Below are 25,051 nucleotides of genomic sequence, written 5' to 3' on the forward strand. Positions count from 1 at the left end.
TGGGTTAAAATATTTGGAGCTAAAGAACAGTCTCTATGAGGCTGATTTTTGAATGGATGACTGAGCAATACAGAAGCAGAAATACCTTCCAATTATAAAAGAAAAAAAATGTTTTCTGCTTTTTATTTATTTAACAATAATTTTTCCACAAGTGATGTTATACAAATTTCTTTTCACTTTTTACTTTTAAAATTCCACTCAGCAATTATCAGTCATTTCTCCTTAGAACCCTTTGAAGGTACTAGAGGAAATGAAGTCCAGGAACAGGATGGTGTAGGAAAAGTGACTGTGAATAGAAACAAAAAAGTTAGAAGGCATGGAAATGAAGCTGCAGAAGAATAAAGCACAACCCGAATATTTCTCTTCTAGTTTTTATGTAGGTGCACTTTTGCCTAAGATCAAAAATGTCCTACAAGAGGCAAACATTCAAAAAATAAGAAACACAAAGTAGCCATGCCTTCACACAATGTTCTTCAGGCTATTTTATTTTGCTACAGATAAAATATTTGTCACCATGAAATATTTTGAGATTTAATTTTCTGTGTTCTTACTGTCCCAGTGAGGCTCAGACACCTCACTTTTTGTCCAAAAATGTTACCCACAGAGATGAGAGTGAAATCGAGTATCTGGGACTGATAATAACCATCCCCTCTGTCCCCCTCTAGGTAGCAAAGAAGAAACACAAGCCATGGACAACCTCACCACTGCGGCTGGGAATGGCAGCCTGTGCACCAGAGATTACAAAATCACCCAGGTCCTCTTCCCGCTCTTCTATACCGTGCTGTTTTTCGTTGGACTCATCACAAACAGCCTGGCAATGAGGATTTTCTTTCAAATCCACAGTAAATCCAACTTTATTATTTTCCTTAAGAACACAGTCATTTCTGATCTTCTCATGATTCTGACTTTTCCATTCAAAATCCTCAGCGATGCCAAACTGGGAACAGGACCGCTGAGAGCCTTTGTGTGCCAAGTGACCTCCGTTGTATTTTACTTCACGATGTACATCAGTATCTCATTTCTAGGACTGATAACTATCGATCGCTACCAGAAGACCACCAGGCCATTTAAAACATCCAACCCCAACAATCTCTTGGGGGCTAAGATTCTCTCTGTCATCATCTGGGCGTTCATGTTCTTACTTTCCTTGCCTAACATGATTCTGACCAACAGGAGGCCGAGTGACAAGAATGTGAAGAAATGCTCATTCCTGAAATCAGAGTTTGGTCTGGTCTGGCATGAAATAGTCAACTACATCTGTCAAGTCATTTTCTGGATTAATTTTCTAATTGTCATTGTATGCTACACGCTCATTACAAAAGAACTGTACAAGTCATACGTGAGAACCAGGGGCGTCGGCAGAGTCCCCAAGAAAAAGGTAAACATCAAAGTTTTCATTATTATTGCTGTGTTTTTTATTTGTTTCGTTCCTTTCCATTTTGCCCGAATTCCCTACACCCTGAGTCAAACCCGGGACGTCTTTGACTGCTCCGCTGAGAATACTCTGTTCTACGTCAAAGAAAGCACTCTCTGGTTAACTTCTTTAAACGCGTGCCTGGATCCATTCATCTACTTTTTCCTTTGCAAATCCTTCAAAAATTCCTTGATGAGCATGCTGAGATGCTCCAATTCGGCGTCATCTCCATCCCATAAAAACAGGAAAAAAGGACAGGATGGTGGTGACCCAAGTGAAGAGACCCCAATGTAAACAAACTGAGGTAATATTTAAGTCTACTAGTGTTTGGAGCTCCTAACAGGCAAGCACTAGGTGAAAATATTAATACTGACTAAGAAGTAGCTGAGTTAGTAACGATAACTCTTGAAACGGGTCACAGAAGGTGACACAAGCAATTTTCGTTTACTTGTCCGGTACTGAAAGCAATCTTAAAATGCAGAAAAGTAACTGAACATGGAGCTGTGTAGCAAAACAAACTGCACCCACTCACCATGCCACCTGCAAAACTACACAGAAGTCAGACGTGTAGAGTTTTGGCAAAATGGGTAACCATATAATAACATTTCCGGTAATTTTAAAAATATATTACTGATCACAATGCTACTGTCAACTTATTATAATCAACTAAGAATGATAAATCTGATAAAATCTTCTGACCAAATATTATACTTATATACTTACATATGTATATATACTTACATGTACTTACATATGTATATATATCCCAGTCCCTTAACCAAATGCTGACCTATTGTGATACTCATAAGTAACTGGGACATGCAAAGAACAGTAACTACTAACTTTTAATTATAAGCAAAAACTTAAGGGATTTAAACTAATTGAAATGGTAATTGATGAGACTAAATTTTTTTCATTAAGAAGATAGAAGTTTTAAAACTACCTTCTCAAGAAAAAGAGCAAAAATAGCACAGTTATTAAAATAGTTGCCTTATGACATTCTAATACCAAAAACTTATGAATATATCCTTAACACCAGAGAAACCAGTTTGCAACTACTTTGACAACTTTAGTAAATACAATACCATCATCAATACTTATCATTATTAACTAGCTTCTAGAAACTGCCTGCGATTTGGGTTAATGAATATTTCCCTTATGAGAAAAACAAGTTAAATATGATTATGCATTTGAACAGTATAACTATTAGCAGGAAAGTGATGAAAATGTCTGGAATTACCTGTTTGTGTAGATAATAAAAAATTTACATTAAACTCTAAAACATACTTTGTGGGGATTTCTTTGTTCAAAGATAATAGATGCTATGACTCATCTTTCATATACGCCTACATCAAACAAACCCCTTTAAGAAAAGATAGCTGCCAACACAATCCGTTTTATTACACACTATTGGGCAAAATCTCTTCTGAAGGTGACACTTCACATCAGTTAGTTCATATGTAAATGAAAAAATAGGTCAAACTTATAATGTAGTCTGATTCCCCACAAGCCATATTATTTTTTATTATAAAAAAAATACGTAACACACTTGGAAGTGGACAGGATTTATCTCAATTATTTAGGATCCTCAGAGGTGATTCCCAAATACAAGGCATAGAAACCAATATCTAAATATAATGTGAGAAGAAATAAAAATGGTGAGTTGTAGTAAAAGGAAGTTCACTGAACTCCAATAGTAATCTATTTTATTCTGCTGAGTTAAATTTCAGTACACAGTTGAACTCATTTAACTCTCTAGATGGTATCTATTCTTGAGCAGCCACATTTCCTTCTCTGACACTTCTGCAAGCAAGCACTGGATGTCAGTGGAGATGCACATTAGAGGCATGCATCAAAAAAGACGCATATTTGACCTACTGCTGGGGCAAAGGCAGTAGCCATTTCTGCCAGGTAAACCAATGCAATTCACTCTAATGTCATATGAGTAAGCACATTCTGTAAGAATACCAGGATATTTGAGCTGGAAGAGAAACTAAGGATCAACTAACCTGACCATCTTACTTTGTATATGGGAAAAGTGAAGGACAGATTTACTCCTCAGTCCAATCAAGTCAGGGGCAGAGAGTGGATGAAAGCTGGCCACCTCACGGTGCCAGGATCACATGAGGTGTCGGGAGACTACAGGATGGGCAGAGATTTCCTGAATAATCTTTCATTTTGGATTAAACTCATTCACTGAGATGACGATTTCCACAAGGGAAAGAAAAAATTAAAAAAAACAGAAAAGCTAATGGTATTACAATAGTTTTGTGGGGGGGGGGGGAATTGTAAAATGTTTGGAATTATCTATGTTTTTATATATAACATGAAAAATTTACATTAAACTCTAAATCACACTTTGTTGATACTTCTATATCAAACATCAAACTGATCCCATTCAAGACAGACTGAGAGATCAGTATTTATGGAGCACTCATGATACACAGAAAATGTCACTATCTCTAGCTTTAATAATTTTAATATACACAATACATGTCACATTTCACAATAACTTCGAGAGACAGAAAGAGGGAGAGAGGGAGAGAGGGAGAGAGGGAGAGAGGGAGAGAGGGAGAGAGGGAGATGCCAAATTTTGTAGACTCAGGTTCAGAAGATGAGACAAACAAAATGTAGTCTTGCCCATAGCCTTAGTGGCTAACAAGTCCTAAGGATGCTGGTTATTGGAAGTTTCTCTCAGTGGTTTCTTATATAAACAGTCTAAGGCAGATGTGACAAACTCTAGCCTACAAGCCAAATCTACCCTAGCACCTGTTTTGTACAGCCTGTGACTTAAGAATGGTTTTTACATTTTCAAATGTTTGCAGGAGGAAAATCAGGAGGAAGAATAAAACTTTACGCTGCATTAAAGTATGAAATTCAAGTTTTTGTGTCCATAAGGTTTTATTAGCACACAAGCCACACCCACTCAGGTTTTATCTATGACTGGTTTCCTGCTACAACAACAGGGTTGAATAGTTGTGACAGACTGCAGGGTCACAAAACCTAAATATTTACTAACTGGCTATTTAGAAGATTGACAACCCCTGGACTAGAACTCTAAAAACAGGGAGAAAGGCCCTATGTAGAGAAAGAACCCCCTCTTCATGCATGCATCTCGATGTTTCAGCAGTTTTGCACTGAAAACACCTACAGGTTCCTACGGCTGACCTAGATGATCTGGTAACACCCAAAGTGGGAACTGGGATTACAATGAGGCTGGTGGGAACTAAACATATGCAAGTATACTTGCAAGCCAGTAAGTGAGAAACAGCCTGACTTTTTTTTAGAAAATGGGAAAAGGGCAAGAAAAAAATCAATTTCCAGGAGAAATACAAATAGGCAATGAAAATATGAAAAGATATATATCCTCATTAATAAATAAATTTATATTTACATGACATGGCTTTTTTCACCTGTAAGTTTAGAACTGATTTAAAAGATTTTTAGTAATAATGCTGGATAATCCTACTTGGTGAGACTATAAATGGGTACAGTCTTTCTGGAAAGCTTTTTGAAAATATCATTTAACATTGCAATGCATAGCTTTTGATCCAGTAATCCCACTTCTAGGAAACTTCCTATAAATATTGGAACAAAATACAAAAATACATGGAGAGGTATTTGCTCTACAGCATGTTTTCAATAGGGGAAAAATGGGGAAAAAAAGAAACTAAACGTCCATCAGTAACAGCTTAACTAAACTATGGTACCTTTATATAGTGTAACAAAAAAAAAAAAACTTGTTAGCAAATCTTCATGTACTAACATGGAATGAAAGAAACAAAGATCTAATATGTCAATACATAAATATATATATTTGCACACACACTGGTATGTATATGTAAAGGGAATTAACTTTCACTTTCTACTATATATGTCTATATTTGAATTCTTTAAACTGGTTTCCCTTTTATAATAAAATTATGAAACTGGATATTAATATATGTGTTTCAGATAATAGTGTGAATTTATTGCCTGTTTCCAGTTATATGTAGAGATTTTCTAATATTAAATTTATTTATACACAGATCACTACAGTTAATGTTAAAGTGCATAATTTATTTTAGATTATTACCACCATGGGTTAATTCACTGTGGGATTTTAAACACTTTCATATAATCTGAGAAAGTACCATGGTATCCTTTGAGGGGAAGTAAAAGGCTCTTCTATGAGTACAGGAGTTCCCACTTTGACTTTCATTCCAAATGAAAGCAAATACTTCCACACCTTTTCAATTGTCATTTATATGGTAGTGGTTACATCAACATGAACATTATACTGTTGACTCTGATCCAAAAGACAATCCCTAAGGAGACAGCAAATGCAAAAAGTAGTTTATTCCCATTTGGCAGGCTTCTAATTTCTATGACTTTTCCTTACATATTTGATTCTCTCCTGATCCTACTGCTATGAACCAATTTATGTTTTCAACCTGGCACCTCACTTTGAGACCAAGAGTCTCACAAGTCCCTGAAACTTTATAGTGGATTGTATCTCCTCACTCATCAATCAGTAATACCCAGCTCAAAAACTCCAGAATTTGGTAAACAATTCCACATTCACCTTGTCTCTGGCTTCTGGAAGACAGGAGAGAGAGAGGCTGGTTCCAAGCGGGGGCTCTGAAACCAGACCATGAGGGTTTACAGTGGGCTTTGGTTGCAGGACTTTGGGCAAACTGCTTAACGTCTGCGCCTCCATTTTCTCATCTGTAAAATGGGACGGATCTCTGAGACTGCTGTAAGAATTAAATAAGACCAGATAATCACTTAGAAAGTATAGCTAGTGTGATTTAATTGGTTTTGACTAAATTCCCTTTGAGCTTGATAGGACTTTAAATGTTTAGTTTAGGAGCTTGCCAAATCGGAATAATTTCTAGGACCCTCCATCCGTTATCTTCTGTGATTCACTCCTGTCTTTTGTGCACTATCCCCACAGGTGCACACGGTATTCCATTTTTCTTTTAATTTCATTTAATAAGAAACTTACTAACACGTACCATTTGACGGACATTATTCAAAGCACCTGGCAAACGTTCACTCATTTTATCCCCTTAACAACCCTATAAAGCAAATACTATTACTTATTTTCATTGTTAAAAGGGGGCACTGGTTTCACAGACAGCATCAGTAACTTGACCAAAGTCACAAGTAAAGGTGGAATAAGGAAATGAACCCAGGCCCTCTGGCTCCTGAGGCAGTGCTCCTGTCCCATCACAGCCTCTAAGATATGGCAACAAGGGTGAAGCACCCTCCCTCAGGGGGCAGCAGCACCACTGTGAACTAAGAGACTGTTGGCTAATACGTTTGAAGCACATGGACATAAAGGAGGGAGTGATTTGTTGGATACTTACTACACTCAAACATTTTGAAACCTACTACATTTGAGAAGATACTTCTGTAACTCTAGAAATGCCACTGTAAATTAGTTCCTCTTCTTAGATTTCCCACATTTCGGCATTTTGAAATTTGACCAAAAAGTGATTTCCAGTTTTCATATTATGAAACTATCTTGTACAGCATTTCCCTTGTTGAAATTGAAACTATTCCAAACCTGCATCTAAATAATGGATTTGGAGCCATCAGGAAATTTATACTCAATTGACATAGGTCTAATTCCTCTACTTAAATTTTTTTAAGTTTGCTTTTATTCTCTACTGAAGCAAATAAAAGGATACATGTTTAAATTATGTTCCGTTACATTATTACAATCCAGAATCTGTATTTTCCAAGAATCAATTTATTTGAATCAAACACCAATTTTTCAGACTGTGCCACCACACTGGGTAGCTCCAACCAAAATTATCAGGCATCCTATTCCCTCATAAAAATGTCCGGTGGGATATGTAATTTCATTCTCAGAATTCCAAGCTAAGTCACCCAAAATGCTCGATCAAGCCAACGCGACAGTCTGGTCCAATTCTGTGGCAAAACTCATAGAAAGAAATATGAAGTGAAACTCACCATGGAGAACTCCACATTCCTGCATAGGATCTTCTGATTTCTTCTTTCCCTTTACCTATCTGGCGAGCAAACATTTCTTCACAGACAACAGCTTTCTCGATACAAAAGCAGCAATTACATACTTCCAAAAATTTTATAGAACTCGACCCAAGGTTGACTGATGAAATTCCTGAAGTTTTCAGCACTTTGCATACAATCACAAATACAGAAAGACTTCCAAAAATGGCTTTCTAATAAGTGAAATAGTATATCTCCATTTAAATCTGCAATTCGCTCACCAGAGCAGTGAGTGGCTAACGTTTTTTTCACGCTTCATATATAGTCAGCACTATTCTAGGCACTCATCTCAGCCTCTCAACACTGAGGTATGTACTATTATTAAACCCATTATACAGATGGGGAAAATGAGGCACAGAGCTACTAAATCATTTGTCTATTATCTACTACTCAGTAATTGGTGAATCTGGAATTCTAACCCGCCAAAATTTGGGTCTTATAGCCCTTAACTCTTAGACAATACATCCTTTTATCTCTCAGAGATTGAAAGACCAAAAGACTACGAAACATGTCTACAGAAATAATCAGGTCATACCTAATGAACACCCATTTCTGAAAAAAGCAGGCTACAAGGACGCAGATGACGATGCTGTCTGATTTTAGAGTCAACTCTTATTCTCCTACAATTTGGGGCTGTTTTCTTTACATTTCTCCCTATTATTATATACAAAAGGCACTAAAAATTCCATTGAACATGTAGAGAAGATAAACTGCAGGAAAGTTATTATATGAGAAAATATAAAAACAACTGCAACTAAACTGACTTACTCAAACCAGAGTAGATTAACAGTATACAAGTTTAAAATGAGAGAGCTTCCTTATTAGAAAATCCCCCAAAGGTTTGCATATGAAGAGGTCCTAATGGATCACACTGCACACGTGAAAATGAGGAAGGAAACTGGGTATAAGAAAGCAGAACGACATTTGCTTCACATGCCCTTCATGGGCTGAACTAATGACTGCCTCGATCGGAAGACACTGAGCTGAGTATCCTCCCAAACAAAGGTGACTTTCAACTGTTATTATGAGTGGCTTGCTTATAAATGATGGAATATGTTCAAGGGGGAAAAATGCTTTAAGGTTAACATTCTACAAACCTTAGATTATGAGCCTAGGAAATTACATAATGTACAGCAATCTGACATGAATAACTTTACCTCTTAGCCAGCTTTGTTTTACTGCCATGCCAAAAGTCGAACTTGTGAATGGGGTAGAACCGGTTATTTAGATTTCATAAGGGTGTGAAAGTAATGGTACTGTTACAAGTACCAAAAAGGTACTATGTGCTTTAAAAATTCTGGCCAGAAACAACATGTGACTTCTCAAATGATCTATTAAATGGGATGAATACGTGTAAGGTGCTACTATGCTGCAAACCTAAAGTCTGCTTTTAACAAGTAGTGTTTTGAAATCATGAAATGCTTCTTGTTTTACTGTGTGTGTATGTTTATGTGTAACAGCTGACATTGGAAACCATGAACGACACAGTGATGAAGGGCTTCAACGGGTCTGAGAGGTGCCCCAGGGACCTGCAGGCAGCACACCTGGTGTTCCCAGCCATCTACACTGTGGTTTTCTTCATGGGCGCCCTGCTGAACACTTTGGCCCTGTGGGTGTTCATTCACATCCCCAGCTCCTCCACCTTCGTTGTCTACCTCAAAAATACTTTGGTGGCCGACTTGATAATGACGCTCATGCTTCCGTTTAAAATCCTCTCAGACGCGCGCCTTGGACCCTGGCAGCTCAGAGCCTTTGTGTGTCGTTTCTCTGCCGTCGTCTTTTACGAGACCATGTACGTGGGCATCACACTGCTGGGGCTCATAGCCTTTGACAGGTTCCTCAAGATCATCAGACCTTTTGGAAAATTTTTCGTACAAAAACCTGCTTTTGCAAAAGTGGTCTCAACCCTCATCTGGCTCTTTTTGTTCGTCCTCTCCCTGCCAAATATGATCTTAAGCAACAAGGAAGCAACGCCGTCATCTGTGAAAAAGTGTGCCTCCTTAAAGGGTCCTCTTGGGCTGAAATGGCATGAAGTGGTGAACTACATTTCCCAGTTCATTTTCTGGACTGTTTTTGTCCTAATGCTTCTATTCTACATGGTGATTGCAAAAAAGGTATACAATTCTTATAGAAAGTCCAAGAGTAAGGGCAGCAAAAACAGCAAAAGGCTAGAAGGTAAAGTATTTGTTGTCGTGGCTGTGTTCTTTGTGTGTTTCGCTCCATTTCATTTCGCCAGAGTCCCATATACTCACAGTCAAACCAACCGTAAGACTGACTGTCGATTGCAAAATCAACTGTTTCTAGCTAAAGAAACAACCCTTTTTTTGGCAGCAACTAACATTTGCATGGATCCCTTAATATATATATTCTTATGTAAAAAATTCACAGAGAGGCTACCATGTATGAAAGGGAGAAAGATTGCAGCATCCACCCAGGAAAATCATACGAGTCAGTCAGACAACATAACCCTAAGCTGATAACTTTATCATGGTTAACAATTGACTGACAAGACTTCAAAAGACAATTCACTTGGAAATCAAATGTAAGCAGTGAAAGAAAAGATAGCTTTGAGCAAATGCTTTCTTACATTTTACTATCCTCGCGTACAGAAAGGATTATATAAATTTTAATTCCACGTAGATCTATTCATAAGCTGAAATGAAGTATCCGTAAGAGGATGCAACAGGAAGCAAACAGCCACTAGAAGTCACCTTTTCAAGAGCGTTCACTTACACTCTGGAAAAGATTTACCATGGGGAAATGTATATTCCTAAAAATACATATTTTCGAATTATAAAAAATATATTCCCCCACTCTAAAACACCTCACATTCTTCTGCACGTGTAATTCAAACAACCCTACTGCTTTTGTATCCCACCTGCTGATTTAAAAAGAAAAAAACCCCAAAAACCCACCTTGAGAGTCCTTTGGTGAAAACTGAGGCTAGAGGTTGAAAGGGGTGCTAGATGTAACACGTCTGGGGAATAGGTCAGAAAGCCCAGAGACCTGATGAAGGCGCTTCTTCTTACAGTTACAAACAGCCTCTTCCCCAGTATGCAGCTACGCCATAGGAGGCACAAGCACCATTACTAAGCCACATAACACACTGCACCGTAATACTTTGCCTACATCCTGAGTGTGTACAAATTCAAGGGCGAGAATACTGTATTCTTATTCTTTGGAATCCCCCCTCTGCCCAGCAAAACGGTGGTTGACTATTCCACCTACTCAGCAAAGCCTTCCTGGGCCAGCACTTCCATGCTCCTTCCTCATGTCTCTGGTTGAAAATAATTACCTCTCCCACTGTTTGGGTATGTGTTACAGCCCTCAATGCCGAGTTCCTTTTACTAGCTTGCTGTATTCTCTCTTTTTTTTTTTTTAATAGATTTATTTATTTATCTTTGGCTGCATTGGGTCTTCGTTGCTGCGAGCGGGCTTTCTCTAGTTGCAGTGAGCAGGGGCTACTCTTCGTTGTGGTGTGGGGGCTTCTCACTGCGGTGGCGTCTCTTGTTGCGGAGCACGGGCTCTAGGCACGTGGGCTTCAGTAGTTGTGGCTCATGGGCTCAGTAGTTGTGGCCCGCGGGCTCTAGAGCGCAGGCTCAGAAGTTGCGGCGCGTGGGCTTAGTTGCTCCATGGCATGTGGGATCTTCCCAGACCAGGTCTCGAACCCGTGTCCCCTGCATTGGCAGGCAGATTCTTATCCACTGTGCCACCAGGGAAGTCCCTAGCTTGGTGTATTCTTGACTGCATCCCCCAAAGATGGTTAGGATTTTTTAAGAAAGACAACGTATTTTGAAGACAGAAAATATGTCATGTTTTCTTGGTATCTCCCACAATACTTCCCACAGAGGATAAATTACAAATGTTTTAAATAGAATATGTCATCGTTATGCCATTCTTGGTACATATATAGATAGAACTGCTGACCCACGATCAGTAACATCTATACTGGGAAATTTTTAGAGGATGGTGACCTACTTGTATTTATTTACCTCCATGTTTTCCTGAATCCCTCTGTGGTTCAAAAAAGAGCTGCTAAAGTATGGTTATCTGGAATTGTAGATGCTGATTTGCACCTTCTAGATAAAATGTACAAAGGAGTAGTCATGCTCTGTAGATGTGCCACTAGTTCCAATACAACCATCAGACTGTGAACCCCAGGCCTCTTTCCATGGCCTCAAAGGCCCTGAAGGCCCTGGAACTTGCCCACCTTTCTGGCCTTTTTTCCTAAGCATTCTTCCATCCTTGGAAATTCACACTCTCATATAAGTTTATAATTATCAGAAAATGCTATGCTCCTTTTTTGCCCCCATGTCATTGCACTTGTAAATTTCCCTCTGACTCACCAAGAAAACTCTTATCCATCTGTGGAACCCTAAGTTGCCATCACTTAAACCATGAAATCTCATCTGGCTAAATTCCCACCACCACCTCAAACCCAATCACTCCATCATCTGTATGCTGTCATACCTCAATTATTATAATGATCACACCGCTTTGTAATTACTGGCTCATACACGTATCTACTCTTTTAATACCCTATGTGTACTTTTGAGAGCAGAGATTGTGTCTCATTGTGCAATCAATAAATATTTGATAAAATACCAAACTGGCTTTATTTTTACATACTAGAGAAGCAAAAGGGAAGCCCATTTTCACTGATGTTTTCCTTATCAAATGATAATATAAACTTCTTGAAAGCTCAAGCTCTTTTTAGTTGGTCTCCTATGCATGTACACAGGGGCCTGGGAAGTGCGGGTGTTCTTGCGTTCACTAGTGAATGACCGGGAAGGAAGCAGGATTACTAAACAGTACACGTATAGGTTGGGGGCTAACGTCTATCATCATTTCAGTTTTAAAGCTATTGACAAAATGCTTTAGCTATGTATTGTTGGTTTTGGTTAAGTAAAATTTGTGACTGTAGCATATTACCATCACCAAAACTCTTAGAAAGTACCTTGACATCTGATTTTCATTTGCTAAAATAAAAGAATTAAGTCATAATAACTATTAGAGATGTCACTAAATCCATGTTACCTTTACTGAGTACATTATACAATCATGAGCAGACTCTAATAATGTATTATAAGTAACTGCATCTAAGCCACATTTCAAACTATGCTTGGGAATATAATCCATGTATTTCAGCTCTAATAATATTTTCAAAATACACTAAATGGATATAGATAATGAATATATATATATATATATATATATATATTTTTTTTTTTTTTTTTTTTTTTTTTGCGGTATGCGGGCCTCTCACTGTTGTGGCCTCCCCCGTTGCGGAGCACAGGCTCCGGACGCGCAGGCTCTGGACGCGCAGGCTCAGCGGCCATGGCTCACGGGCCCAGCCGCTCCGCGGCATATGGGATCCTCCCAGACCGGGGCACGAACCCGTATCCCCTGCATCGGCAGGCGGACTCTCAACCACTTGCGCCACCAGGGAGGCCCTGAATATAATTTTTTAGAAAGATCTTTCAAGATAAAATTTCAATAGGAAATGTGTCCACCATAAATGCAAATATTTCATTCCATTATAATAATATTACAGTCAAAAGCAGAGTTCCTGACATGTAGAATGAAGTAATCTACCAAAAACTTAGAGAAGAGTCAGCTTAAAATCACATTCACAAAATGAAAAGCAACTATTTGAGGAGAGCTTCCCAGACTAGCAATCACAAATACTAAAATCTAGAATACTTACAGAACGGGGAACTATACCATAGCCATTAATGAGACATAGAAGAGAGGAAAAAGGGGAAAAAAAACATTAGTAGCTTTGATAAAGTCTGTAAGCTCAGAGCACAATTAAGGGCTTCTGTCAAAAGCTAAACTGTCATCATTTTTATTGGATAAGGCCTTCCAAATACCCCTGATGCAGGGGAAATGAGAGAGGATATTGTCCCATGCAGAATTCGTCTTCAGAAACCAAGAGAAATTACTGTAAAAGGGGAAGGAATTCTGCCCATCTTTTGATTGGGTTGTTTGCTGTGATGGTATTAAGCTGCATGAGCTGTTTATAAATTTTGGAGATTAATCCCTTGTCAGTCACATCATTTGCAAATATTTTCTCCCAATCTGTGGGTTGTCTTTTCATTTTGTTTACAATTTCCTTTGTTGTGCAAAAGCTTTTGAGTTTAATTAGGTCCCATTTGTTTAATTTTGTTTTTATTTCCATTACTCTGGGAGACGGATCAAAAAACATTGCTGCGATTTATGTCAGTGAGTGTTCTGCCTAGGTTTTCCTCTAAGACTTTTATAGTGTCCAGGTCTCACATTTAGGTCTTTAATCCTCTTTGAGCTTATTTTTGTGTATGGTATTAGAGACTGTTCTAGTTTCATTCTGTTACATGTAGTTGTCCAGTTTTCTCAGCACCATTTATTGAAGAGACTGTCTTTCCCCCATTGTATGGTCTTGCCTCCTTTGTCATAGATTAATTGACCACAGGTGCATGGGTTTACTTCTGGGCTTTCTATCCTGTTCCATTGATGTATATTTTTATGTTCTGTGCCAGTACCATTACTGTTTTGATGACTGTAGCTTTGTAGCATAGTCTGAAGTCAGGGAGCCTGATTCCTCCAGCTCCTTTTTTCTTTCTCAAGATTCCTTTTGCTATTTGGGGTCTTTTGTGGCTCCATACAAATCTTAAGATTTTTTTATTCTAGTTCTGTGAAAAATGCCTTTGGTAATTTGATAGGGATTGCACTGAATCAGATTGCCTTGGGCAGTACAGTTATTTTGACAATATTGATACTTCCAATCCAAGAACATGGTATATGTCTGTGTGTCTGTGATTTCTTTCATCAGTGTCTTATAATTTTCAGAGTACAGGTCTTTTGTCTCCTTAGGTAGGTTTATTCCTAGGTATTTTATTCTTTTTGATGAGATGGTAAATGGGATCGTTTCTTGAATTTCTCTCTCTGATCGCTCACTGTTAGTGTAGAGAAATGCAACAGATAAATAGACATTTCTCCAAAGAAGACATACAGATGGCCAAGAGGCACATGACAGGGTGTTCAACATCGCTATTAGAGAAATGCAAATAAAAACTACAATAAGATATCACCTCACACCAGTCAAAATAGCTACCAACAAAAAATCCACAAATAATAAATGCTGGAGAGGGTGTGAAGAGAAGGGAACCCTCCTACACTGTTGGTGGGAATGTAAATTGGTACAGCCACTATGAAGAACAGTATGAGGGTTCCTTAAAAAACTAAAAGTAGGGCTACCATATGATCCTGCAATCCCACTTCTGGGCATATATCCAGACAAAAACATGGTCTGAAAGGATACATGCACCCCAATGTTCACTGCAGCACTGTTTACAATAGCCAAGACATGGAAGCAACCTAAACGTCCATCGACAGATGACTGGATAAAGAAGATGTGATACATATATACAATGGAATGTTACTCAGCCATTAAAAAGAATGAAATAATGCCATTTGCAGCAACATGGATGGACCGTAAAGATTGTCATACTGAGTGAAGTCAGACAGGCAAAGAGAAATAGTATATGATATCACTTATATGCAGAATCTAAAAAGAAATGATACAAATGAACTTATTTACAAAACAGAAACAGACTCATACACTTAGAGAACTAGCTTATGGTTACCAGGGGGGATGGGTGCATTGGGGGAGGGATAGATTGGGAGTTTGGGGCTGATATGTACACACTGCTATATTTTAAATGGGGAACTCTGTTCAATATTATGTAACACGCTAAATGGGAAAAGAATTTGAAAAAGGATAGATACATGTATATGTATAACTGAATCACTTTGCTGTACACCTGAAACTATCACAACATTGTTAATCAACTATACTGATTATGTTAATCAAATATAAAATAAAAAGTTAAAAAAATAAAATAATGAAAAAAAAAGGCGGGGGCTGGGGAGGAAGAGGCAGAGAAGCAGTGTGAATTCCCAACTCAAAGAAGTTAGATGGCTGATAAAGTGATCATGACATCAGAATATAAAATAATTACTCAGTCTTATTCATCTCATCACTTCATATATTCCATATGCATTTGAAAGCAGCTCATTCCATAACTTTCTAAAGTCTTCTTTCTAAAAATGCCTGACCATCACCCCAGGTAAACTGTACTCTTCCAGTAAGTGAATAGATCAAAGCTCACATAGATTAGATCTTAACAGAACAAAAGCACCACAGCAGAGGAACCCATACCCAGCTGTGTTTAATAGCTAAGCAAGTACACACTGAAAAGACAGCAGCCCTTACAAATCAATTGAAATGCCTGGAAACACAACTCCACATTTTAAATTTTACATGGAAACCAAATGTAGGTGATATGAATAGAGGACACGTGTGTTAAATCAGTAGTTTTCAAACTTTAGCAGGTACCAGAGCCAGCTGGAAGGATTCTTAAAACACAGATTGCAAGGCCCACCTCTAGAGTTTCTGATTCAGTAGGTCTGGGGTAAAGCCTGAGAATAAGTTTCCAGGAGATAAGGATGCCATCGATTTGGGCCACATGTTAAGAACCACTGTGCTAAAAGTTCCTTGAGGTTTATACATCCGTAAGGACTGATTCACAGCACAGCACTGCACTCCTGGACATGAATGCCCAAGGGTGAGATCTGTCAACAGGAGACAAACAACATTGTTACAAAGAGAGCAGGACAGATATAAGGTGACAGGCAGTGGCATGAACTACAGCTACCTGGAAAGTTCATGTCCCACTTAGGGAAGCATCTACTACTCAGTGCCAGCTGTTGGCACGGGAGGGAATTGGGGCCCAGGGTTGCCAGCTGGTAGCCACGGCAGTAGTAAAACCAGCATCAGCAACAAGAAAAACAGCACACGTTACTTACTATTTACTATGTGCCAGGCAAGCATGCCAAGAGCTTTAAATAGACTGTTCCATTTAATAATCCCAGGAAGCCTATCAAGTGCTATTGTTTTTTCCATTTTAGAGATAAAGAAGTTGAGGAACAGAGAAGTTAAGCAACTTGCACGGGGTCACACGACTTATAAGTAGCAAGGCTAGGACTCTTAATTCAGACTCTGGCTTCTGAGCTCATATTTTTTGTTTTTTGGTTTTTGTGTGTGTGTGTGTGGTACGCGGGCCTCTCACTGTTGTGGCCTCTCCCGCTGTGGAGCACAGGCTCCGGAAGCGCAGGCTCAGCGGCCATGGCTCATGGGCCCAGCCGCTCCGCGGCATGTGGGATCTTCCTGGACCGGGGCACAAACCTGTGTCCCCTGCGTCGGCAGGCGGACTCTCAACCACTGCGCCACCAGGGAAGCCCCTGAGCTCATATTCTTAACCACTGTATTGACAATCACAGATCTTCTAATGTTTTCAAGAGAAATCATAAATGCAGTCCACTCCGCCACATTTCCTGTTATTTTCAAAGCTTCCGTAGTCACCCCTCACACTCCCTGAACCCCACAAAACAGTACCTTCACATGTGGACCATAGTGGTCCACATGCTGCCAGCTAATTATCCTTGACCTAGAAGCTGACAAGCACCTCCCAGGACCTTACACTCCTTTACTGAATGCTCGCTATGTGCCATGCACCATGCTATGTATGCACCTTACAAGGGGTTATCACCTTTCTATTTCTCACTATTACCCCAGGAGACAGATACTACAGGGCTCCCTGTTGGGGAGGAAAAAAAGAAAAGAAAACTGAGGTACCAAGTGAACAGATACCTTGACCCTGGTGCCCACGACCCCACCAGCAAGCACAGGCAGAGCTGGGACAGACACCCAGGAAGGTGACCGCAAGACCACACCTCAATGGCTCTGCTGCACTGCCTCTCTGACAGTCGGGACAAGCCTAATTCCTCAAGGGGTGACCTCAAGCCCCAGCTGTGAGAATGGTGAGGAGGGGGCTCCTGAAAAGGGAGGGAGAGGTCTCAACACAGAAGAAGTTTCAATAGCTCAGGGGTATGAACAGACCAACCATGGATCTTTTGAGCCCTTTGGGGGCCCCTCTGGTCCTTAAGAGGAGTAACAGCCCAAAGAGTGGGTTGACTCGCTCATTTAGCCCATCATTCCTTCATCGTGCGGGGCCCTTGGCCTCCCTGGAAGCCGCACACAGACCATATTGAATCCAAACGTGGTTCGTGGAATAACAGACATAATTAGCTCACCAAAGAAGCTCGGAGGAAAAGGCAGCTAATGCCAATGGAGAAACTGAGCAAGGGCTCACAGGAGATGGAAGTGTGAACTGGACCCCGGGGGGGAAAAACAGAGGCTTCGAAAGGGAACCCTGCGGTGCTCTGAGCAGTTTGGAGGAAGGCTCAGGTGAGGGTGGGCGCTGTGCTATGGCCGAGCGAGAGGGGCCACGGAGGGGCTGAGCACACGCGCGAGGAAGACGAGCCTGGGAAGGGAACTGGGACCTCACTGCACAGCACTTCAGGGTTGCTGGGGTGTTCGGAGTTCTCTGTGAGCCACTGAAGGTGGCTGAAGTGAAGACTACTGTTCTCTATGCCGTGCTTTAGCAAAATCAACTTGCCAGCAATAGGCAATTCTGAATTAACGGAGCCACTGAGGCCAAGAGAGCAGTTAAAGAAGTCTTCCATCTATGCAGGCAAGAGCCAAGGGGAAAGAAATCTGACATGGAACTCAGAGACATTTTCAAAAAGAGACAAAGGTCTTGAGTCCAAGATCACTGGAGAGTATGGGTTTACATGTAAAACGTATGTGATTGATACACAAAATGTATTCTCAATGGGGTCCATAATCCCCATCACACCCCCTCCCAATCGAGATTCATTGCTTTGAAGAACATTAGCTTGGGTGATGTCCTTGATCGTGACGGGTGTGTTGAATATGAAGTACTAGTGAGAGAGCCGGGTCAAGGAATCATGCCAGTAGGAGCAAAATATGGATCCAGGGCTCTGAAGACAGGGTTAGATCAGAAGCCGAGGGAATCATCTTTTCTAAGAAAGGGAGAGAACAAGGAATGAGCTAAGCACCTCAGAAGCCATGCTGCACCAGTCTCGTGGACAGACGAGATAGAAAGAGAGGAGCGATGCCTGGGATTGGGGGGAAGGGATTGCCGACAAGGAGCACCGAGACGTTCTTTGGGAAACTGAGGAACAAGAGTGGTTCGAGGAGGAGATGAGAGTCAGCAGAATCCCACACTTTGGGAAGGTTAAATGCGACGAATCTACAACTGTGAGGTCAGTGGTCACTCTAAGAAGGCAGTGGCGTAGAACCCCAGTCTGCAATAGGAAAGGCGGGACGACAAGCTCCTCTCGCCATGAGGGACCAGTCAGTTCACAAGAGTTCCAAGGAGGAAATGAGAACAGCTGTTACATTAGCTCGGCCTTTTCCAAGGGTTTCTAAGAACAGGTGGAGTAGTAGCTCCTTGCCCTGCTTCCTATGCAGTACAGTGTGAAGATGCTCCATGTGAAATGGCCCACAGAGCACAGGCGTAAATCACATGGTGAGTGTAACCACACGACCCAGAGAACCAGCTTCAGTCAGAAAATGGGTGTGCCAACACCCATGTGTCAGATGTGTCAGACATCCACGTTACCTGGGTTACCTAAGGGCAATCAAAATATTATGAACTTAACCTTGACTTTCTAGTTGCGGAATGTTTTTAAATTTTTAATCGTTCCAACTTTATATTCATAAAAACACCCCCATTCGTATTCATTTACTTACTCTCCTCTGCCCTCTGACCAAAAAAAAAAAAAAAAAAAAAAGCTACTGTTCACTAAGTACCAACCAAGTTTCAAACACTGTAGGAATTATCCTGTAGTATATTATCTCATTTAAACTTTACCATCTTACAAGGTAGCCATTTTTCAGAAGAAGAAATTGATGCTCAGATATAATAATGACTTGCCCAAAGTAAGAAAGCTCCTAAGTGGAGAGGCTGAAATCCACACTGGAAACTATATGACACCAGTTACTGAGCTCTTATCAAGGCTGACACCGCCCCTCACAAGATTTCCAAAGTGAGGAACTGGCCGAGTATAGAAGAGAGTGTCAGCATGAGGGCGGAGGTCAGATGCAGGCACATCTCCAGAGTCAATCGCCAAACCATCTCTCCCCTTTAACTGACCATTACACATTAAGTTCTCATACCAGAAAAAGGTAACTGTTTTATTGAAAGCAGACCTAATAGATACAAATCATTTCACATGACAGATTAAACACAGTAATTCAAGCACAGGGACCTAAAGATACCAATCTCCACGAGGAAACATTAAAGGGTTTGTAATAATTATACTCAGCACAAATTCTCAGCAACTGGATGGTGAGCCACAGTTAGAGCGATTTTTGTGTACAGAGAGATGGAACAGGAAGATCTGGAGAGGATTTTACTGCAGTCCTTGTTGTATGTTCTGGCTACATACAAAAGACATGGGCATCCCAGACAGATCATCTGAGCTATGTTTCAATTAGATCCCTGCTCATCTTTGTCTTGTAATGATGAGTTCATGTACTGTGAAGGACTAAGAGCTCCTTCGTGTGTGCATTTTCCTTTCAGAAAAAATGGATACATCAGAGATTATAGAGACAGAGAAAATTAGACTGCAGTACCAATTCTCTGCCTAGCAGCGTTGGAGGAAGCAACACTGTGCCCAGGTCCAGGCCAATGCAGCGAAGCCAAATAAAGGGAGGAGAAAGCAGGCGGTCACATGCAAGGCAGAAATGACTAGAAGACCAAGGTAAGCCTTAGCAATGCATTTGCCAATGCCTCACACTAAAAAGGGGGGGAAGGTAGGAATAGGGTTAAAAAAGTTTATTCTGGGATTTAGGAAGACTTATCAACACCATTACCTATTTTCATTCCTTTAAAGGGATGAAACATTAGAAACATTCTCTCCTTGAGTGCTTCTGTCTCTTTAAGAATATATTTTGAAAGATTATAGAAATTCTCACCTAAAATTCTGCGATTAAACCAGAATCTTAGTTTTACAGAAAACGGAAGCCGGGAAAAGTTGAATGAGTTTGTCCAGTATCCCAGAGAAAAAGTGAGTTTGGATCCATGAACCAGGTCTCTGTCCAAAACCAGAGTATAGATATCCCCATTTGATTTCAAAGTTCCAAACCCCAAGGTAGACTTCAGGTTAATATATTCAAACTGCCTCAGAAACATCTGAAAGCATCTCCTTACTAAGTGACCCACAGGATGGACCTAGCAAATACAGAGCAAACCAATTTTCAAAAAGATTATTCTAAAGGATAAAAGAGTAAACTAGAAAAATACAATGTGTGACCACTGATTAGTTCTGCCTCAAAAAATTATGAAGAATGTTACAGGGAAAGAGTAAAATTCAGACTGAGTATTTGTGAGTAGGTAGGAGAAAAACCCTTTTTTTGTTGGTGTTTTTTGGGGCTGTGCTGTGTGGCTTGCAGGATCTTACTTCCCCTACCAGGTGCTGAACCCACACCCTCGGCAGCAAAAACACGGGGTCCTAAACTGCTGGACCACCAGGGAATTTCCAGGTAGGAGAATATCCTTGTTCTTAGGAAATACATGCTGAAGTAGTTAGGGGTGGGACATCTGTCACAATGACTGCAACTTCAAACAGGTCTCCCCACAAATATGTGTGTTGAGGGGGAGGGTAGGGGGGAGGGCGAGAAAAATGTCAATGGGAAAATTTAGATGAAATTTGCTTGAACTATAATTTCAACTTGTCTGTAGGCTTAACACCTTTAAAAGTAACATTATTATAGAAGGAAAAAAATCACCTGTAATAAAAAATGAAACAAAAAAAATTTTTTTAAACATTGCGGTGGTAGAGAAACACAAACACATATCCTAGGACATCGTCCTATATTCAAAATAAATTTGGGGTTTGTAATAGCTAAACAATATTATTAAAATAGCTTCCTTGCATTTAATAGGATCTTCCGCTGAAGCAGCAAGATAATTATTATTATAAAGTCCCCTGTGGCTTTTATGAAATGTGAGACTTGCTATAAAAATCGGCAGAAAAAAAATTATGCAGGTTAAACTTTTGGTGATTTGCACAATAATAAAGTTATGGACTGGTTCTTAGCTGCTCTTTTCATCAAAGCATTACACTCTTCTCTGACTAAACCTGTACTACTTCCCTTTTTGAATGTTATGTAAGACCAGCTTTAACAAGTCCCAACTTGAGATCGGCATAACGTGCTTTAAGACAAATGCATAAAGGGTGCCTCATGTTAACTTTCTCACTATTAGACTTTGCATCACCAGCCAAAGAGGCTTTTAAATACACAATCCCACTGTGACTGAGGCCAGGAAAAGGCTAGTCCAGGCCCAGCCCACCCTCAGGAGGAGAAAAAGAGGGCCATCTACTGCACGGACACCAGTTCCTTCCCTCCTCCTTGTGGAAATCTTAATACAAAACCAACACATACAAAGTCAAGGTGCATAACCCTGAATTATCAAAACATTTCCCTTCAAATTCAAAACAGAATAGTATATGAAAAATATTATCAGCAGCGATGTAACAAAGGAAAGGTATTTTCTTTAATATTAAGAAAAAAAAGAACCATATTAAGTTAGTTGACAGTAATAGGATGAAGTCAACCCAGGTAACAAATGTATTAAAATTTAAGGTAGATAACAGAACTGCCTTTATTCCCTCAACAGGAGCCTGTGAAATATTTGTCCACACAAGCTCCTCCACACGAATTCATGCCCACGACTGGAACTGTGGGGTGATAATCCTCAGAACTTGCAGAGAAGGTCTTTGCCCAACATACTTTTAAGGAGGCTAAACGGGATGTGCTCCTTTGAAGTGATGCTTTTAAGACTGGCAGTTGGTTATTCTGGTAGTTAGAGTTCCCATTTTGAGCAGTACATCATTTACTGTTTAAGGATCATAGTGACAAATGGCAAGAAGTGCAACCCCCAAAAAACAAGTCTCTCAAACTCAGGCCTGCGTGGCATAACTACCACCCCCCTCAACATGCAGGGAACGGGCTTTAAATGTTCAAAGCGAAATCCCTGGAGAAGTACCACCAAATGGCACAAAGCAGAATCCAACCTAAATGAAGGATGGTTTAGTAAATACGGCAATTTCTTACACGGCTGAGCCGCGATTAAGTTGGCTAATTTTTGTTCAGAGACTTTCCCTAGGGCCAGCTACTCATCCACAACATACTTAATCCACCCTAAATAGAATGGAATGGAAAACCATTCAATTTTAGTTGTCTGTTTTTGTCTGTTTAGGAAAAGGCAACAGAAGAAACAAACTTTTGATATTCAACTACTGGTATTTAAATTAAATACATTTGCTTTTCTGCATAAACACAGGAAAAAAACCCAACTAGTACATATACATTATTTCCTTAAGGCATAAGTAAACACTAAGTAATACCTATTATTTATTTACTAACTTCAAAAAATGTTCCACCTTAATTATTTTCATTTATCTTTCTCTTCATCCATGATAGTAACAAGTTTTGGTTTCATCTGGTGACATTTTCTTCATTTCTTTTACTTGTTTGAAAGTGATTCGATTATATAAATTATATAAATGTATCACTGTGGGAAGATTTTTTAAAAGAATCGAAGTTGTCTTATGGGATTCAAGAGATTAGGTAAACTCGCCCCCTAATAACTTGATTTAAAATATTTTTGTGTAGGTGAAAGCAGGTATATGGAATTCAGCAGATTCTTGAAGAAGACAACAGGTTTCCCAAGGTATCGATCAACAGCATAAACACGTATTAATTTAAGTCTTTAATATATAGAATAATACCGTGAAAGATCTGTCTTCTATAAAAGATATTCTGGTTCCTTTTAATCCAAAATTTAATTAGCAGGAAGGTTTGTAAATGCATATTTTCTAATTAGTAATAAGGAGTTCCCCCCCCCAGCCCCCAAAAAGCCTTAAACACTGGGTCTGATTCAGGGCCCGACGTGAGGCTTGATGCCTTCCTCCTCCTTAAACAGCCCTCTGGCACTGTGGGTTCCAGCCCTCTGTGTTCCCTTCTGGTGAATCACCATCTGATTCCTGCAGGTTCAGGAAATGTTCTTCCCCAGTCTACAAATCTCACCTACTCTCAGGTGTGAGTCATTTCTCTTAGCAAGAGAGCAAGTTGCTCCAGTTGTTTCCGAGCAGCAGAGTTTGAAAGGGTGCCCCAAAGGACAATCTCAAGGTGGGTAGGGGAGCACCTACCTTCTCCGGCAGGGGAAAAAAAAATGCTTATTTTTTACGCTTTAACAAAAAAACAACTTCCCTGCCAACCTTAGTTTCCAGGTTTATTCTTAATTAGAGTTGAGAAGCCTGTTTCGACTTGAAGACACCCGTATCAGGGGAATGGAGAGCCAGCTACCGCAATGAAAGGTAAATGCAGTTGTTGTTTTTTTTGAATTTTCTTAAAAGCCATGGTTGGTAGGATGCAGCACTGATTAAGAGTGTAATTATACCTCTGCTTAAATCTGAGGTCTGAAGAAAAAGTGGGGGTTAGAATGCTAAGTGAATGAGACCCGCAAGTTCTCTTTGGGAGGAACCACTTTCTGAAACAAGAGTCATCATACTTCATGGAACTTCACGGTTTCCAGCTCAGGCAGGCGGGTAATGCAAACCGTGCGCTGTGCCTTCAAACGTGGAAACGATATTTTGGAAATCACTTCTACTAAGTGGATTTTTAAATCACATTTGCTTTATTAGTTGAGTAAAATCCAAAGTCCTTTATAATTGCTTCCCAAGACCCCAAACTGAAATTGGTTTCATTCACTTTTCTTTTAAAAGAGATCAAAAGAAAAAAAGATGATTTTTCTCTCCTAACTGCCTCATTTTGATAAAAGAATCTCAATCGTTTCATTGTAACACAAAGAACAGGGCAATCCTCTTTCTGATTCCTTAAGAGATCATGTTAAAACATGTCAGGAAAGTCACTGAGAAAACTGCCTAACTAGTGACGAATGGCTTAGGAACAGCTTAGGTCTGGTTCACATTCAAAGTCTTGGTGAAGCTTTTATTTCATTGAGGGAATCAAGAAGCCAGCAAGGAGATCTGAACTCTTCTAAGTTATAATAAGGATTTTGAAAGATAGGTGAGCCTAAGGTAGGGTGACTTTTTGATTTACTAGGTTAAGATTTATCTGCTACAGAGTCTTCTATCGTATTCTCAAAGTGAATCTGCTTTCAAGTTAGGTATATTACCATTTTTTCATTTATCTTTCTCTTCATCCATGATAGAACAAGTTTTGATTTCATCTGGTGACATTTTCTTCATTTCTTTTACTTGTTTGAATGTCACATTCAAGAAAATCTTGGAGTCTCTGGGAAATTTTTTGGAAGTTCTAAAATTAATTACAATTAATTACAAATAGGAAAAAGTGATTCGATTATATAAATTTATCATTGTGGACTTTCTTTCATAATTCTGATTAGAGACTCCGATTTACTAGCAAAAGGAACAACAAAAACTTTGGTTCCATATTGCTAAACAGAGCCAGACACTTTTTATTTTATACTATTCTCTTATTTATACTGTATTGTTATTTCTGCCAGTTCAAGGTTAACAGTCTTTTCCCTCCTTGAAGCTAGGGATCAAGGGGACGTGTTATCTTAGTCCTTCAGCAAAATCCTATCCTAAGACTACTGTTTCCAACACCTATTCAAAAAGTGTTCCAGGTATATGTGGGTTAAGAAGAAGGGACTGGGG

The 25,051-nt window shown here is 39.7% G+C and overlaps 3 protein-coding genes across 4 annotated transcripts in view; 2 read left to right on the forward strand and 1 right to left on the reverse strand.

Moving 5' to 3' along the window:
• MED12L (mediator complex subunit 12L) overlaps positions 1–25,051 on the reverse strand; it is a 318,889-nt gene that overhangs the window by 84,012 nt on the left and 209,826 nt on the right. The window lies entirely within an intron of this gene.
• P2RY12 (purinergic receptor P2Y12) lies at positions 689–1,708 on the forward strand. The gene has a single exon (XM_060100195.1). It carries the CDS (start codon positions 689–691, stop codon positions 1,706–1,708), a length of 1,020 nt encoding a protein of 339 aa, XP_059956178.1.
• Positions 8,899–9,909, forward strand: P2RY13 (purinergic receptor P2Y13). Its single transcript, XM_060100199.1, has one exon. It carries the CDS (start codon positions 8,908–8,910, stop codon positions 9,907–9,909), a length of 1,002 nt encoding a protein of 333 aa, XP_059956182.1. The 5' UTR covers positions 8,899–8,907.

Source organism: Mesoplodon densirostris, chromosome 5 (assembly GCF_025265405.1).
Source record: "Mesoplodon densirostris isolate mMesDen1 chromosome 5, mMesDen1 primary haplotype, whole genome shotgun sequence".
Classification (NCBI taxonomy): Eukaryota; Metazoa; Chordata; class Mammalia; order Artiodactyla; family Ziphiidae; genus Mesoplodon; species Mesoplodon densirostris.